Source organism: Colobus angolensis, unplaced genomic scaffold (assembly GCF_000951035.1).
Source record: "Colobus angolensis palliatus isolate OR3802 unplaced genomic scaffold, Cang.pa_1.0 Scaffold255, whole genome shotgun sequence".
Lineage (NCBI taxonomy): Eukaryota > Metazoa > Chordata > Mammalia > Primates > Cercopithecidae > Colobus > Colobus angolensis.
This window is the reverse complement of record NW_012115766.1, coordinates 1,296,622-1,314,241: the sequence shown is the minus strand read 5'-3', so window position 1 is coordinate 1,314,241 and position 17,620 is coordinate 1,296,622. Positions and strand designations below refer to the sequence as shown.

At 36.7% G+C, this 17,620-nt stretch overlaps 1 protein-coding gene across 1 annotated transcript in view; it reads left to right on the top strand.

The window, feature by feature from the left end:
* Positions 1–17,620, top strand: part of PDS5B (PDS5 cohesin associated factor B) — a 183,313-nt gene that overhangs the window by 46,177 nt on the left and 119,516 nt on the right. The window contains exons 2-3 of the mRNA XM_011946898.1: positions 13,113–13,239; positions 16,181–16,384. Coding sequence (XP_011802288.1) covers positions 13,132–13,239; positions 16,181–16,384 — 312 coding nt within the window. The 5' untranslated portion in view covers positions 13,113–13,131. The remainder of the gene's footprint in view (positions 1–13,112; positions 13,240–16,180; positions 16,385–17,620) is intronic.

Sequence of the window (17,620 nt, the reverse complement as noted above, 5' to 3'; positions counted from 1 at the left end):
CACCAGCTAGTTTTTGTATTTTTAGTAGAGACGGGGTTTCACCATGTTGGCTAGGATGGTCTTGATTTCTTGACCTCGTGAGCCACCTGCCTCGGCCTCCCAAAGTGCTGGAATTACAGGTGTGAGCCACTGTGCCCTGCCTGGCCTGTCTTGTTAATTAGTGCCATTGTACTCTTCTAAACTATAAAATATCTTTGTCCCTTGAGTTTCTGGATGGGCTAACATTTTTGTTTCTGTTCAGTTTGCTCTGATTTTTTAGTATTCTCATTCTTTTTTTTTTTTTTTGAGACAGTCTCGCTCTGTTGCCCGGGCTGGTGTGCAGTGGCGCGATCTCTGCTCACTGCAAGCTACGCCTTCCGGGTTCACGCCATTCTCCTGCCTCAGCCTCCCGAGTAGCTGGGACTACAGGCGCCTGCCACCATGCCTGGCTAATTTTTTGTGTTTTTTTTTTTTTTTTGAGACGGAGTCTTGCTCTGTCACCCGGGCTGGAGTGCAGTGGCCGGATCTCAGCTCACTGCAAGCTCCGCCTCCCGGGTTTACGCCATTCTCCTGCCTCAGCCTCCCAAGTAGCTGGGACTACAGGCGCCCGCCACCTCGTCCGGCTAGTTTTTTGTATTTTTTAGTAGAGACGGGGTTTCACCGTGTTAGCCAGGATGGTCTCGATCTCCTGACCTCGTGATCCGCCCGTCTCAGCCTCCCAAAGTGCTGGGAGCCACCGCGCCCGGCTAATTTTTTGTGTTTTTAGTAGAGATAGGATTTCATCATGTTAGCCAGGATGGTCTTAGATCTCCTGACCTTGTGATCCACCTGTCTCAGCCTCCCAAAGTGCTGGGATTACAGGCGTGAGCCACGGCGCCTGGCCTAGTATTTTGACTCTTAATTTCCAATTCAGTGTTCCCTAAGAGCCTGAAGTAAAACGAGAAAATTTGGCCTCTTGTCATTGCTCTGCCACTTACTACAGGGTGACTGTATGCAAGTTCCTCAGCTTTCTGAACTTCATTTCTGTAAAATAGGGATAATTCCTACTTTCATAGAATTTTGAAGGAAAATGTGTGCATGAGAGAGCTTTGAAAACCATGATCTGTATTTCAAAAATTAAAGCTGCCATGCTTACGTATATAAAGTATGAGAAATGTGTACAGGGATAGTAGACAGAATTGGCACTATATTGTAATGGTAAGGCATTTGTTACTAAAGTTGGTATGTAAATTTCCTCATGGAGCTTTTTTAATATGGAAGTGTTTGGGTCTGATTATTAGAGGATTCAACAGTGTGCCAGAGATGGAAAACCATTAGGTTAAGGGCATAGGCTTTGGGAATCAGATGTGGCTCATTTTAAGTTAAGTTGTTGATAACTTTAGCATAGTTATTTAACCTCTTTGAACCTCAGTTTTCCCATTTATAAATGGGCAAATTATGTAGTTCATCTTAGTAAGAACATTTATTCAGCTTTTGCTTTTTAACCAGCATTGTGTTATGCATTAGGTGTGTAGCAGTGAACAAATTAGGATCCCTAAACTTTTGTCATATAGTATGCAGTTCAGAAGAGGAAACACATTAGAGAATTTATATTTACATTTATGATAAATTCTTTGAAGGAAAAGTGTAGGGGTGGTGTGACAGCATGTAGTAGAGATTTTATTTAGACTGAGTAGATTTGGGACAGCTTCCCTGATTGACAGGTGAGACTTGAAAGAGCAGTGTTAGCCAGGCATGAGGGCTAGAGAGGAGAAAAAGTTTCTTGAAGCAGAAGGAATAGCACACCCTGAGACAGAAGGATCTTGGTTTAGTGTCTTCAAGGAATAGAGATGTGACTGGAGTGTAATGAGCAAATGGTCAGATTAGTATATTTGGAACTTATTCGAAGGGCAGTGGGAACTTATTTAAGAATTCTAAGTAAAGCAGTGATATGAAGAGATTAGCTTCTTAAGATCATTCTGGTTGCTCTCTGAAGAATGAATTGGATGTGGCATAGATTTGTGTTGTGGTGAAGTAATGGCTAAATAAGGATTGATTTCATTTACATTTTGCATGGTAGCATTTACAGGACTTGATTGTTGATTGTAAATGTTGAAAGGGAATTGCCAAGCTTCATTCCCAGAAAACTGTGAGGAAGAAATGGGTACATGAAGGCAACACACACTGGAGAGGGAAAGGAATGAAGAATGAGGATTTTTTTTGGAGGGAGAAAAAAATTGGGAGACATTTTGTTTAGAGTATCTTGAGTTGACAGTATCTTTGAGAATACCCAAGTGGAAATGTTAAGTAGACAGTTGTATATGCGGACTAGAGTTGAAAAGAGAGGTCTTTATGGAGTAGGTATTAAAGCTTAGGGCAATAGCCTTGGGAGAAAAACATAAACAGTAAAAAGAGAATTGAGCTCTGATGAGTTACTGATATTTGGGGATTGAGTAGAAGAGAAGTCTACAAAGGAGACAGGAATAACCAGTAAGGTAGGAAAAAAATCAGGAAAAGGCAAAGTGTTACTAGTAGAAACAAAAGGAAGTAATGTTTCAAGGAAGAGGCAGTGGTCAATTGTATATCATACTGCTGAGATGAATAAAATAAGGGTTAGAAAAGTGTTCACTTGATTGGCAACCTAGAGGTCAACTGATGACTTTTAGTTAGCTTTTACTGCATAACAAATCACCCGAAGACTTAATTACTGAAAACAACTGTTCCCAATTGTGTATATTGGCAATTTGGGTTTGGCTTACCTGGGTGGTTCTACTGATTGGGCGAGGCTTAGCTGATTTTATCTGGGGTTGCTTATGCATCTACAGATACGCCTCTGTGGTCACCTGGTGATTTGGCTAGGGCTGGCTTGTTCATGATGACCATGGCTCGGACAGTGTGCCTCTGTACGTATACGTTCTAATATTCCATTGGGGTAGCTTGGACTTGCCGACATCTCCATAGCAGAATTCCAAGAGCAGTAGGTAAGCTAACCCAGAGCACAAACACTAAACTTCTCAATGTCCCATTGCCCAAAAGAGTCATAATGCCATCTCAGATTCTAGGTCTGAAAAAACACTTTTATTTCTTGATGGGAGGAGCAACAAAGTCACATTGTAAGGGTGTAGATAGAAGGAATGGAAAAATTTGTTGTCATTTTTTGCAATCTGCTACAGTGACTGCAGCAAAAGCATTTTTTGGGGCGGAGTGTGGGGGTGGGGAACTGTTTGGAAGCTAGACTAGATTAGTATGAATAGTGAATGGGAATTGAAAGTAGATAGTATAGATTACTCTTTGAGAGTAATTACTCTGTGAAGGTAATTTGGGATAGAGGACAATAGCTGAGGCCGGGGAGGTATTTGTAGTCTAAGCAGGTATGTTGTATTTTCTTTCCCTTTCTGCCTGAATGCCTTCCATCCATCCAATAACAGAATATATTTGAATGCTGAGAGAAAGTATCTAGTAGACATAGAGGGTGCTGGTACAGGGGAAAGAGGAGATAACTAATCAAATAAAAGTCTCTGAGCAGAGGATGGGATTTTGCGTGCTTATGAAGGGGCTAGTGTTTTGATGTAAGGAGGGCTATTTCCTTTGTGGTATTAGGAAAGAGGGAAGGAAGGAAGGGGGAAGGAGAGAAGGGAGGGAATGGGTGCAAATGTACATAGGCATGTAAATTGGGTGATAAGAGGCTGAGGAAGTTTCTGTTTGATGGTGCTTCTGTTTTCTCAATGAAGAGGCAGCAGTCTAAGTGGGGGGTGGGGGGGGCGTTGTGCAAGAATGTGTTTTGGAGATTTAACGTGAATAGAAAAATTTGTAATTTTATCCGTTCCCCCACCCCCCACAATGGGATATTGAGTTGACTACTGACCAGAGAAATACTAATCATTCAATAAATGAGAGATATTATCACTATTAATATACAATAATTACTTTAAAGAGATTTAACAGAACACTTTCTGTCCTGTTAGAAACTGATGCAGGTTGAGATATTCCAGGGCCTGGGGCTCCTTTTCTGTTTGAGCCAGTTAAACTTTACTGTCTTCCATAGCATTGATGGTCCTTAAAAAATGATATAGGCAAGTGACCATGTTTGCCCTTTACAAATAAACATTAGGAAAAATATATATTCAGAGAAAGGGTCCAGTTTCTAAAAGAACTTCCTAATGTATTCACCGTTACTCTGTTTTACCAGAACAAATAAGGAATAACATAAATACACTTATTTTGAATTAATAAAGATTAATTCAAGTTGCATGGTAGATTAGTCAAAAAATTGTATGTTGAAAAAAGCAGCTTTTTGTTTAAACAATTGGAAAATATGTAAACATGGCCTTCAAGTTATATGCTTAGAGGAGAATAGCATAATTTACTTAGTCTCTTGTCTCTTAGGAAAAACTCCCATTAGATTTTTGGTTGTCCCTCAACAAGAATAAGCCTAACTTTTTAGACTGTTTAATTATTGTGTACTAAAGAGTTGTCTTTATGGAGGGCACCATCTGCTGGTTGTAAGAGGTAGCAGTTGTGGAGAAGACTGCCTTTTGCAGTTATATCAGACTTTTCACAAAATCTTATGTTTTCCTTTGAATTCCACCTCAAACCTGGAGTAAAATCCCAGAAGGAAAAACAGCTTTTAGTTAACATGGCCAAGTACGGATTCTAGTAGTGATTTGATTTGATTTCTGTGGCTGTGAATTTAATGTTACACTGTGAATTTTTAAGAAAAATCAACATGAAACTGGCAGATGCTGGTCTTTATTTGTTGATTTGGATGCCTAAATCAACTAAAAAATAGGATTGCTTATTTTTATGAGTGCTCTTGCTCTTTAGTCAGTACTTTGTTTTCCTTTTCCATTCAGTGAGAATCTCTTACATATTTTTTACTACAGTCTCTTGTTTCGTTACATTTATGAACATTGGTTTACGTCTGATAATATTAAAGAATGAATATTTCATTGATATTTCTTCCTGGTACTCAGTGTGATTAAAAGATTCTCATATATTTCCTTTAATGATCATTTTATTTGAACTTTAAAAAATATCTTTAGTATTAGAATATTTTCTTTTCTTTTTTTTTTTTTGAAATGGAATCTTGCTCTGTCACCCAGGCTGGAGTGCAATGGCATGATCTCAGCTCACTGCACCCTCCACCTCCCGGGTTCAAGTGAGTCTCTGGCCTCAGCCTCCTGAGTAGCTGGGACTACAGGCATGCGCCACCATGCCCAGCTAATATTTGTATATTTAGTAGAGACGGGGTTTCGCCATGTTGTCCTAGCTAGTCTCGAACCCCTGACCTCAGGTGATCTGCCCACTTTGGCCTCCCAAAGTGCTGAGATTACAGGTGTGAGCCACTGTGCGTGGCCTAGTATTAGAATATTTTCTTATGCTTACTGTTCATACTGAACATAAAAATGTAAATATAATAATATGCATATAATTTTTGAACTGAACTGTTTTCTGAAAATGCTTGTTTCAAATAACCCTTTGAAAGAAGAGAAATTCTAGGTTATAGTTTTACTGTAAAATGGTGGTAAATTTCAAGTTTGTATTTTTTAAATGGAGAAATGGATAAATCAGCACATTGTTCTGTAATATACCATAGTTTATAAAATGGAGTCTGATACAGGTCAGCTTTATATAACTATTTTCGAAGTGCAGTTATTTTTCATTTTTTGTTTGCTCTACCTTAGTGGTGAATAGTTGAGATTCCCCAAAGATGAAAGGATATGTCAGATCATTTATTTGACTTTCTGTTTAAGGAGCAACTCTGTATCAATAACTGCTTTTCATTGACTTAATGATACCCTCTTCTTCTGCATTGCTCCTTTTCTGCTTCCTCTTTTTTCTTTTCACCTTTTTCTTATCTCGCAATTTGGTATTCTTTCCCATCATTTTCTGGACACTTTTTTCTCAAAGATCATCCTGTCAAGTTCAAGAGAATATTTGCTGAGGTCATTTTGTATGTTTTCACCAAGGGTAATCACTGTATATCAACCCTTCATCTTCAAACTTTTTTTGCCTAGGTTTTTGTAGTATCACTATATATCACCCCTTCATTTTCAAACATTTTTTCCCTAGATTTTTGTAACATTTACTCTCATTTTTCTAAAGTCATTTTCTTGACTTTCTTTTGTTTTCCTTCTTTATCTCCCCTGTGGGCTCTCACCACCCCAATCACTATAGGTATTTCATTAAGGTTTAGTGTTGGTATCTCAGCTCACCCTACTCATTTTCTTTACTCCTCTTGTAAACTCATAAAGCATGAACTAAAATATTTTCTCAGTTTAGACGTTTTTTCTGGAACTTTAGATGTATAATCTACAGTTGCCTTCTAGAGCAAAGTTTATTTCTCTCAAGACTTAATCTCTCTCTGGGGTTTCCCCCATCTCCATTACAACGAGGACAGAGCCCTTTCTTGTAGATTTGCTCATCATTGCATCCCTAGTACTTAGTATATTGCACCAAGTAAATTCTCAATAAATATTTAAATAAATGGCTTTCTAGGAGCAAAGGTTTTGGATCTTATAATCATCTTCTGCTTCTCTGGTATAATCATTCATAAGTCTTTGAATCAGTTTTCTTGTTTTGTAGTCATTGCCCACAGTCAGTTCCTCATTACTTCTTTCTTGGAATTTTGCAGTAGTTTTCTAACTAGTTTTAGTTTCTCCTATGTCTAGCTCTACTTTTTGTTGTAACCGTAATTTCTTCGAATAGTTCTGGTCATTCATTCAGTATTTCCTGAGTGCCTACTACTAATAGTAGCTATTATATGTGTTAGATGCTAGCATAAATGTTATACTCTACTTTTCTTAAGGAGCTTACAGTCTAGTGGGAGAGACAAAGATAGAAATAAGTACAATAGATACAATGTGATCAATGCTAATTGTAGTAGGTTCAAAGTGTGACTAGCTGTAGGGGAGGAGCCTGGCTCTGCCTGGTTGAGGTCAGGAAAAGTTAAAATGAGACTTTAAGGTCTATAGAGTTTGCTTAGTAGACAAGGGCCAGTATGTTTTACTTGGAGGAAAAACAACCTGTGTATATTCACGGAGGTGTTTCAAACCTTTCCTTACGATGCTGTTTATAAGACTGAAGTGCAAATTGAGTAACCTCCCTCTTTATTATCTCTGATTTTTTCCGTCTTAGCTCCTTTTACTTCCTTCCACTTTCTCCTTCAGTCACACTTCTGGGACAGTAACTGAAATTTGCTCTCTGAGATTTATTGAGAATGTTTTTTTCTGTCTTTTTATTCTCTGTATTATTACCACTTTACCCCTGTCCACTTAACAGAAGTGGTCTTTCTTTCAGTCTTATTTTTTCCAAGCTTCTTGTTTATTTCTGTTAGGATAATTTCAGAATCAACTGTGATTCACTTATTTAGGGGAATGTCTGTTTCTTTTCATGGATTTTTGAGACCCATTTTACTCGTTTTGCTCTGTAGTTTCTGCTGTTGTGTTCTGCATATGAGGCGCTTGATGAATTTTTGACTACATGGATGAGTATATTTTACAGGGTCACTCTGTGGTCTGTGGCCATATTCATGTATTTGTTTTTATGAATGATGAACAGCTTTTGTCTCTGAGATAAGGCAGGGAGACTTTCTTCCACTCTAGACTCAGTGGAAGAGAAACCTATCAAATTTATCAATCTTTCCCTGGAGTGCTTTGTCCTAGGCATTTGCTGAGTATCTTCTTTGGTTGAAGGAATGTAACTATGAACTTAGTTCTTGCTAGATAGTGTTTTTCCTAACCTGAAGTCATGCAGCTATTCTCTTCTATCATATTCTAAAAGCTTTTAACACTTTGCCTCTATATTTAGGTTGTTACTGTACCTGGAATTCATTTTGTGTATGGTGTGAAATATAGGTACAGTGTCCTTTTTAAAAAAACATAGATATGAAAGTGTCCTCTGAACTTTTTGTTGTATTCTTTCTGTTCTTTCCTAACCATCATCCCTACCACTTTTTTTCATATACAGTTGCGTACCACACAACTTCTCTGTCAGTGACGGGCTGCATATATAATGGTGGTTCCATAAACTTACAATACTGTGTTTGTACTGTACCTTTTCTATGTTTAGATATATTTAGATACACAAATACTTACCATTGTGTTACGGTTGCTTACAGTGTTCAGTACAGTAACATGCTGTACAGGTTTGTAGCCTTGGAGCAATAGGCCATACCATATAGCCTAGGTATGTAGTAGTCTGTTCCATTTAGGTTTGTGTAAGTACACTGTATGATGTTTGCACAACAATAAAATTCCCCAACAATGTATTTATCAGAATGTACCCCATCATTAAGTGATGTATGACTGTGTACAGGAGGAATACAGATTTTTGGATGTTAATCTTGTATCCTGCAACCTTGATGAACTAGTAGTTTATTTTTTTGTAGATTCCTTTGGCATCTTCTGTGTAGACAATCATGTTGTCTGGATGTAGGGACAGTTTCTTTTCCAGTATGTGTGCTTTTTATTTTCTGTTTCTTTGTGTGCTGCCTAGGGCTTCTAACATTGTGTTGAATAAAAGTGCTGAGAGTAGACATCCTTTCTTTGTTTCTGATCTTAAAGGGGAAGCATTTAGTCTTTTACCATTAAGTATTTGTGTTACCTGTTGTTACCTGTTGGTGACTTATGCTTGTTCTGGATGTCCCTGACTTATGATGGTTTGGCTTACAATTTTTTGACTTTATGATGGTGTGAAAGCAATACACATTTGGTATGCTTCTTGACATATGATAGAAACACACTTTTGGCTTAATGATATTTTAAATTTACAGTGGGTTTATTGGGACCTAACCTTATTGTAAGTTGAGGAACATCTATATATTGATGTTTTTACTTTTCATCCTTGCTAAACTCAGTCTTAATAATTCACAGTTTATCTGTAAATCCTTTTGAAGTTTTTATGTACAGAAACATATCATCTGTGAATAATGACTGGTTCATTTTAAATCCTTATACCCTTTATTTCTTTTTCTTTGCCTTCTTTGTTGGTTAGCATCTTTATTGCAGTGTCAAATTTTAAAAAAATGTGACAATAGTAGGTATGTTCCTGTAGTTCCTGAACACAAAGCTTTCAGTGGATTGTCAATAAACATTATTTATGCTGTAGGGTGTTCATAGCACCCTGCTCTTCTCAGATAAAGGAAGCTTTCACCCAGTTCTTAGTTTACTAAACTTGTTTCTTGTTTCGTTTTTGTTTTACAGTCATGAGTTGTTGAATTTTACCAAATTTTTCTTAATTTATTGAGATTTGAAAAAAAATCAGTTTAGTATATAATTTAAATGGGATTTTCTTTTTAAGCCTGTTGCTGTGATGAATTTAACCTTGCCTTCCCAGGATAAACACATAAGAATATAGTGCTGCATTTGGTTTCCTAATGTTTTGTTTAGGAGTTTTGCATTTATGATTAAGATTTGTCTGTGATTTATTTTCTGTGATTGTTCTTTTCTGTTTTCCTTTTTTCAGATATGGACTCTCACTCTGTTGCCTAGGCTGGAGTGCAGTGGCACAATCGTAGCTCACTGCATCCTTGAACTCCTGGGCTCAAGTGATCCTGTCACCTCAGCTTGGCTAATTTTTTATTCCTTTTAATTTTTTGGTAGAAGCAAGGTCTCGTTTTGTTGCCCTGGCTGATCTTGAACTCCTGGTTTTAAGCAGTCTTTCTGCCTCAGCCTCCCAAAGTGCTGGGATCACAGACAGGAGCCATTGTGCCTCGCCTGTGATTGTTCTCATTGGGTTTTGTTGTCAGAGTTATGCTAATTAGTTGCTTACAATTAGTTGGGAAGGATTCCCTTGTTTTTCATTTCTTGGAACTATTTGTATGACATGGGAAATATTTCTTCCTTTATTTGGCAGGACTCACTAGTAAAGCCATCTAGACTTGGATATTTTTCCTTGTGGAAAGATCTGTTGATTGATTTTTTTTCTTAATGTTTTTTTTTTCTTTTTTTCTTTCTTGAGTTGGTTTTGGTAATAAGATGTAGTTTCTCAGTTTTATCTACATTTTCAAATGTTATATTATCAAATTTATAAGATTAGCCTGTGATTTTTTGACTTTGTTGATCCTACACTTGTTTTCTTTTGATTCATTGATTATTAAGAAGTGCTTTAAAAAATTTAAATGTCTGGAGCTTTTCTTGTTATCTGTTTTGTTAAACTTTTTGTTGAAGTATAACATACGTTCAGAAAAGTGCAAAACTTATGTCTTTAGCTCTGTGACTTTACACAAAGTGAAAATACTTGCGTAACTAGCATCTCCGAACTATCTTTTCACCCGTCCTTCCGTTAACGTTTGTCCCCCAAAACATCACTGTCCTGACTTTTACCATCATAGATTAGGTTTCTCTATTTTTGAGCTTATAAAAATGTAATCATACTCTTATGTAGTGTTTTCTGTCTGGCTTCTTTCACTTTGGTGTGTGTGTGTGTGTGGGTGCGTGTGTGGGTGTGTGGGTATGTGGTGTGTGTTGAGATGGAGTCTGCTCTGTCACTCAAGCTTGAGTGCAGTAGTGTGATCTTGGCTTATTGTGGCTTTGACTTCCTGGGCTTAAGCAGGACTTTCACCTCAGCTTCCTGGGTAGCTGGGACCACAGGTGCACACCACCAGGCTTGGCTAATTTATCTTTATTTTTTGTATAGATGAGGTCTCACTGTATTGCCCAGGCTGTTCTTAAACTCCTGGGCTCAAGTCATCCACCTGCCTTAGCCTTCCCAAATGCTGGGATTACAGGTGTGAACCATCATGCCCATCCAGATGTTTGTAATGTTAATCCATATTATTGTGTGAGGCAATGATTTGTTCACTCTCATGGCTGTTTTTTTTTCCCCCATTGTGTGACTATACTACAAGTTGCTGTTAATTCTGATGTTGATGGTCATTGTGTTTTCTGTTTTGGCAACTGAATGGTATTGCTGTGAACGTTTTTTTATATGTCTTATGGTGGACAAACTATACGTTTCTATTGAGTAAATACCACAGAGTGAATCTGGGGCCTATTTATCTTTTTTTTTTTTAACTTGATGTTTAGCTTAACTGGTTTTAGTGTTTGCATGACATATTTTTCCATCCTTTTACTTTCAACATGTATCCACATTTTTCATTGTCTTTTAAGGTGTTTTTATTGAAATTTAAAAATATTTTTCTTTTAACCTGATTGTGTATATTACATACACATATAGTACTTAGTGTGTGCTAAACAATGTTGTAGGTACTTTATATATAAATACACATCTTAGTTTTCATTTGGCTAATTTGTCCTTGTTTTACTCTGTACTTAAAAATTATACTTCTTGGTTGTAAACTTTAGATTTGCAATTATATTCTTTCTCCGCTTTGAAGATAACATTTTGCTGTCTTCTGGCTTACGTCGTTGATGTTGAGAAGTCACCTGTTTATATGCTATTCTTTTCAAGGTACTGTGTGTGCTCTAAATTTTGTTTGTTTTCTGGAGTTATTATTATTTTAAATTTAATCCTGTTTGGCTTATTGAATTTGTAGGTTGGTATTTTATGATATTCTCTGTAGGTATTTGACCTCTGCTTCAATCTAGTCCTTCTGGTACTCTCATGAATGTATCTCTCATTCTTCTCTCTATAACTTCCATGAATTGTAGGCTACATTTAGGCCTTTCTATCCTTATGTATTTCAGTTGTATGTTTCACTGTGTTGCACTCCGGATAATTTCTTCTGACCTTTCTTTCACTTCATTTTTTTTTTTTTGGATGCAGGTGGAATGCAGTGGCGCAATCTCAGCTCACTGCAACCACCACCTCCGAGGTCAAGCAGTTCTCCTAGTGCAGCCTCCTGAGTAGCTGGGACTACAGGGGTGTGCCATCATGCCTGGCTGATTTTTGTATTTTTTGTAGAGGTGGGGTTTTGCCATGTTACCCAGGCTGGTCTTAAACTTCGGAGCTCAAGTGATCTGCCTGCCTCAGCCTCCAAAAGTGCTGAAATTCCAGGCGTGAGCAATCCCACCTGGCCTTTAATGGTTTTTCCATGTGTGCGAATACATTGACCTGTTGAGTTTTCAATTTCAGGAATTGTATTTTTTCATTTTTAGAAGTTCTATTTAAAAAAAATCTTCTAATTTAGTCTTTATAATTTTTTTTTGTTTCCTGTAGATATTTTTGAAATTGTCTTTTATTTCTTTAAGATTATAATAGTTTTACAATCTTTGATAGTTATACTGTCAAAAATTGTGAGTCTCTTTCTGTTATCTGGTATTTCTGCTGGTTCTCCCTCGTAGTTGCTTGGTTATTTTTGACTTGATACTGCTCATTGTTCTGGGAACATTATAGTGGGGATTCTTTGATATTTAGGATGAAGGCACCCTTCTCTAGGCAGGACTTGGATTTACCTATGTTAGGTGCTTGGGACTATATTAACCGGGAGTCTCTTGGGTGCATGTTTTGAGATTCTCTGGGCCACTTAGGTCATGTCAACCCCAACAAGTGTGCAGGTCCATGGCCAAAACTAATTACCTATTCCTTCTCTGTATTCGTGTTGCCCTTCTCTGTTTGGCACCAAAGCAGCCTTCTCAGCGGTTCCCTCCAGGCGGATGGGGCTGAGGAAGAGAGGTGTTCATTTCTAGTTTACCTTCTCCTTTGCAGGTGTATCTTCTTTGGGTAGGATGGTGGCCTACATTAATGTCAGGAGAGTTTCCTGTTTGACTGTCTGCCTTGATAGGTGCAGATATACTTCTGTTCCCCTGGCCCTATAAGACCATCAAAACTGAATCCCACATTTGTCAGAATTGACAGATGCTTTCAGAGTGTAAGTAGCTATAATGTCCCAGTTGTTTCCACTTACTTCCCTGGATTCCTATTTTCTCTTAGGTTTTAGTTTGAGTACTTTGTGGTGCTTTTAAAAAGTATTTATTTTTTATTCTTTTTCTGTAGCTTACTATTATTATTATTTTTAGTTGGAGGGTTAGGGCAAATAACAAAGCTTTCCACTGAGGAAATGACAGTAAAAATAAGTTTTGTTTTCTAAAAATAATTTTGGGAAATGTTCAATAGAGTGATTTTCATTAAATGGTAAATTACTGTACATTAGGAGATAGTTATAAATTTTGGTTGGCGGGGAAGGTTACCATTTATGTTAAGAATGTTTGTATCTATTTTTTGGTTTGCATCTAATAGTTTTCTTGTTTTAGGGGTAGAAATATTTCTGTCATGGCTCATTCAAAGACTAGGACCAATGATGGAAAAATTACATACCCACCTGGGGTCAAGGAAATCTCAGATAAAATATCTAAAGAGGAGATGGTGAGACGATTAAAGGTAAGTAAAATTATGTTCTTTTGGACATCTGTGTAGGGCGGAGGTCCCTTGTGGAAATCACATGGGGCTATAATAGATCTTGTTAGGGTAACTTGAAAAAGCAAAGCAAAGCAGCAAATGACGTAGGAAAGATCTAAGGGAGTAGAGTATGTAAGGAATAGTGGGGATTTGGCTGTGATTAATGGGACAGCAGTTAGAAACGTGAAGCTTAGATTTTCTAGGATCTTCTATATTTGGGTATAAAGAACAAGTCTACAATACTCATATTCCTTATTGTCTATACAATGTTGTCTCCTTTCTCCTGTATAGTTTCTAAAGACAACCACTTTAACGGAGTTTTAAATCTTTATACTGAGTAATTAGGCTGTGTACTACTTTCTTATAAGTTATTTTCAAAGTAGGTCAAAGGGCCTCACTTTTAGCTTCTCCCTTTGCTTCTGACATACAGTAATGAATCAAGATTGGTGGTGAACTTCTGTGGATGAGGCTAGGGCCTCTTCATATGTATTTGAATAATATTTTCACCTTTTCCTTTAGGGTTGTGGTGATCGCTGTAATTGTTAAAATGGTAAAGGAGCGTAGTGTCCAAGGAGAATGTTAAGTTGGTCTATCAGTTAGTTTAGATGGTCTTTATTTTTGAGTTTTTCTGATCGAGGTTGTATCTACCTAGATATTTATGTTCCTTGATATATTATTATTTACCTGGATGTCAGGGCTGAAAAATGTTTCTAAATTAATCATTGAAGATCCAGGGCCTTAAAAACAAATATTGTTCTTTATTGCTACATGGTGTATAGCAATTTTTATAAGGAGAAAAAGATGCTAATTCTGTCATAAATTTCACGTAAAGTCTTAATATTGTACATATATATGTTTATATCTCAAGTATTAGAATGTCAGACATCAGATATTTATTCAAAGGAAAATCATCTTTGAGCAGATTAAATTTACTATTAGGTGGATATTTTATCTAGTTGGGAACTGGTGTATATTTTATTAAGAATAGTCAAGCTATAAATCCCTTCTATATATGACATGCTTCATTTTCTATGTATTTACCTTCTCTTGACCTGTTGCATTTTTTGAGAAACTAATACGTTTATTACCTTATATTTGTTTATACTAAGAATAAATGAGCATTCCTGTTGTTTGTTGAGAAACTAATCTTGAACTCAGAGCCTACACTTAAACCGATTAGCATTAGTGTGTTTTAGAAATGTTACTTTCTCAGATTTCTTTTCTAATTTGGAGGAGTCATGAGTTATTAATGAGTTTTATAGTACATTTGAGTTGTAGACAGTACAGAGGAATTCCCATTTTCTGGACCTTGAACAAAACTTTGTGGTTATTGTTGTTGGAATGATTGCCTGAGTACTCATATTTAGTGTTTGTAATATGCTTTCGTTATTTTGTAGACATTTATGTCTGGCAGCAATCCGGTTATACTTTTTTTCTCATTTATTTTCCTAATTTATACTTCCTATTTTTAGCATCCTCCTTCTTAGAAAAATATAAAAAAATTATATGGGATGATATGTACAAATACCCAAGTAAGTTTTATACATTATAACAATTTGTTAACATATAAGGCGACACTGTTTATAAAATTTATTTTTTTCCGGTAACATTTTGTTCAAAATATGTTTAATCTCTTACCTTTTGTTAAGAGATCTACAGAAATAAACAGTTCCATGCACGCAGTTTTTTTTTACCCTTTGTGGTTTTTCCTAAACACATAGGTAATCAAAGCATAAATCTTAAAAGTGATAAAATAAAAAAGTTAAAAGACCTGGACACCATACCCTTAATCTAAATGTAATGCCAGGTTGGAAGGATTAGTCTACTGTTGGTTTTTGTAGAGATGGGGTTGGTTCTGGTATCTGGCATAATAGAACTGAGAGTTTGCTCTGTGAGGAACAGTGTTTTCCACAGCTGCTCTGAGAATTCATTAGAAATTGAGCCGTTTATTACTCAGAAGTCTAGCTGGATGGCAAGTGGAAATCCTTGCAGCATAAAGGACCAAGACATTTAGCATTGATACCTTGTGGCCAGCCACACTTGTTGCCTAATATTTGCAGCACCACCTAGTGGATGCTGGATGGTCACCTTTCCATTGGAGTTGTATTTAAATGTCAGTTCCTGTCAAGTTAGGCAATTTTGTTTCATCTGAAGTAGGAATAGTGCAGACTGAGATCATCATTGTAATTACTAATTTTGAAATCAGTGAAAGCTCTTCTCAGAATTCATGGTGTACCATTCTATTTTCTATTCACCTTTTATAGAAGTATTTTTGAAAAAAGAACCATTTCTTTTAGCTTCCTTTGGCTTAACTCACATGTGCCACTGAATTAATGAATTATCTATATCATATTCTCTTTTACTGCTACACAAGAAATATTTTGTTGGATGCTATGGTAGATACTTCATAATAACTTTTCAGTGTTTAGGGATGCATCTTTGACATCCTTTCTTAAATAAAACCATGTGACTGGAGTGGTTTAATGGCTTAAATGGAAAATTAAATTGTCATCTTAGGGTTTTCTTTAGGCATATACTTTTTCTTCTCGTGAAAGGATTAGAAATATTATTTTTAAAAAAGATGGTATTCTTAAGGACTTACTCCTTTTAGTCCAGTTGAAGTTTCCATAAATATTCTATTGGAATTCTTCCAATAATGACTACTACATAAGGGCAATTTAAACTTTAAAAATCTGGTTAGCAGATATTTTGGGTAAATGAAAAAATATTGTAGTAAATATTTTAAAGAAAAGTTTACTTTGTAGTTCTAGAAGGATTGTGTTCTCTCAAGTAGAGACTTTCTGCAGAAAAATGAAAGTATATTCATTTGAAGTTAACCTTAGCAATTAATATGACCTTTATTTCACATGGCTGTAGTTTTACATGGAGCATTTCATTATTTGATTCTTTTATTTTTGTGTAGATGGTTGTGAAAACTTTTATGGATATGGACCAGGACTCTGAAGAAGAAAAGGAGCTTTATTTAAACCTAGCTTTACATCTTGCTTCAGATTTTTTTCTCAAGCATCCTGATAAAGATGTTCGCTTACTGGTGGCCTGCTGCCTTGCTGATATTTTCAGGATTTATGCTCCTGAAGCTCCTTACACATCCCCTGATAAACTAAAGGCAAGTAATGATTTAAATAACTCCAAGATTGACTGGTACTTTGATTTATCTTTCTAGGTAAAATAGGAGTTAAGGTATTTAGATGATTTCCTTGGATTCTTTAACATTAGCTACAGCAATCTTTTGCTAAACTTACGATTTTTTTTAGAACATATTTTTGAAAAACTCTCTGGTCTTGAGGTTAAGAAGTAGATTAATACAGTGTATACTTTTTTAATATTATGTTATCATTAGCTCTGTTTCTTTCATTATAATTTTGGAGGCAAATTCCTTTTCACTTTCGAAAATCCATATTGAAGACCATGGCCATTATTTAAAAGACAATACCTAGTATAAACATGAGTTTGTAATATATAATCCTAATTTATTTAATGGAAGGTGTGATATAAATTGTTATGAAGACAATGCAGGCCAGGCGCAGTGACTCAGGCCTGTAATCCCAGGGAGGCTGAGGCAGGAGAATTCTTTGAGTTCATGGGTTTGAGACCAGCTTGGGCGACATAGCAAGGCCTTGCCTCTACTTAAAAAAAAAAAAGCCTTGTGTGGTGCTGTACACCTGTAATCCCCTAACTACCTGGGAGGCTGAGGTAGGAGGAGTGCTTGAGCCCCCAGGGGGCGGAGATTGCAGTGAGCCTAAATAGCACCACTGCATTCCAGCCTGGGCTGAATGAGACCCTGTCTCTATTAAAAAAAAAAAAAAAAAAAAAGTGAACAAAATTTTAATGGAAAGATACAAAAGGCATGTATTTCTTGGTTACAGTAATTGTAATTAAAACTATATAAGTGCAAAATCTTTAAAAGATGAGAAGGGGAATAGCACAAGTAATCTTTTTAGGAAAATGCTGGTAGAAAACATGAAGTAATTGGAATCGTGCAAAAGATACTGAATGTTTATAAGTCAGGTCAGGTAGGAATTAAAAACAGCAACAATAAAAGATAATTGTGGAGGCCGGGTGTGGTGGCTCACACCTGTAATGCCAGCACTTTGGGAAGCTGAGGTAGGCGGATCACCTGAGGTCAGGAGTTGGAAACCAACCTGACCAACGTGGTGAAACCTCGTCTCTACTCAAAATACAAAAATTAGCCGGGTGTGGTGGCACATGCGTGTAACCCCAGCTGCTGTGGAGGCTGAGACAGGAGAATCACTTGAACCCAGGAGGTGGGGGATGCAGTGAGCCAAGATTGTGCCACTGCACTCCAGTCTGGCCGACACAGCGAGACTCTCGGAAAAAAAAA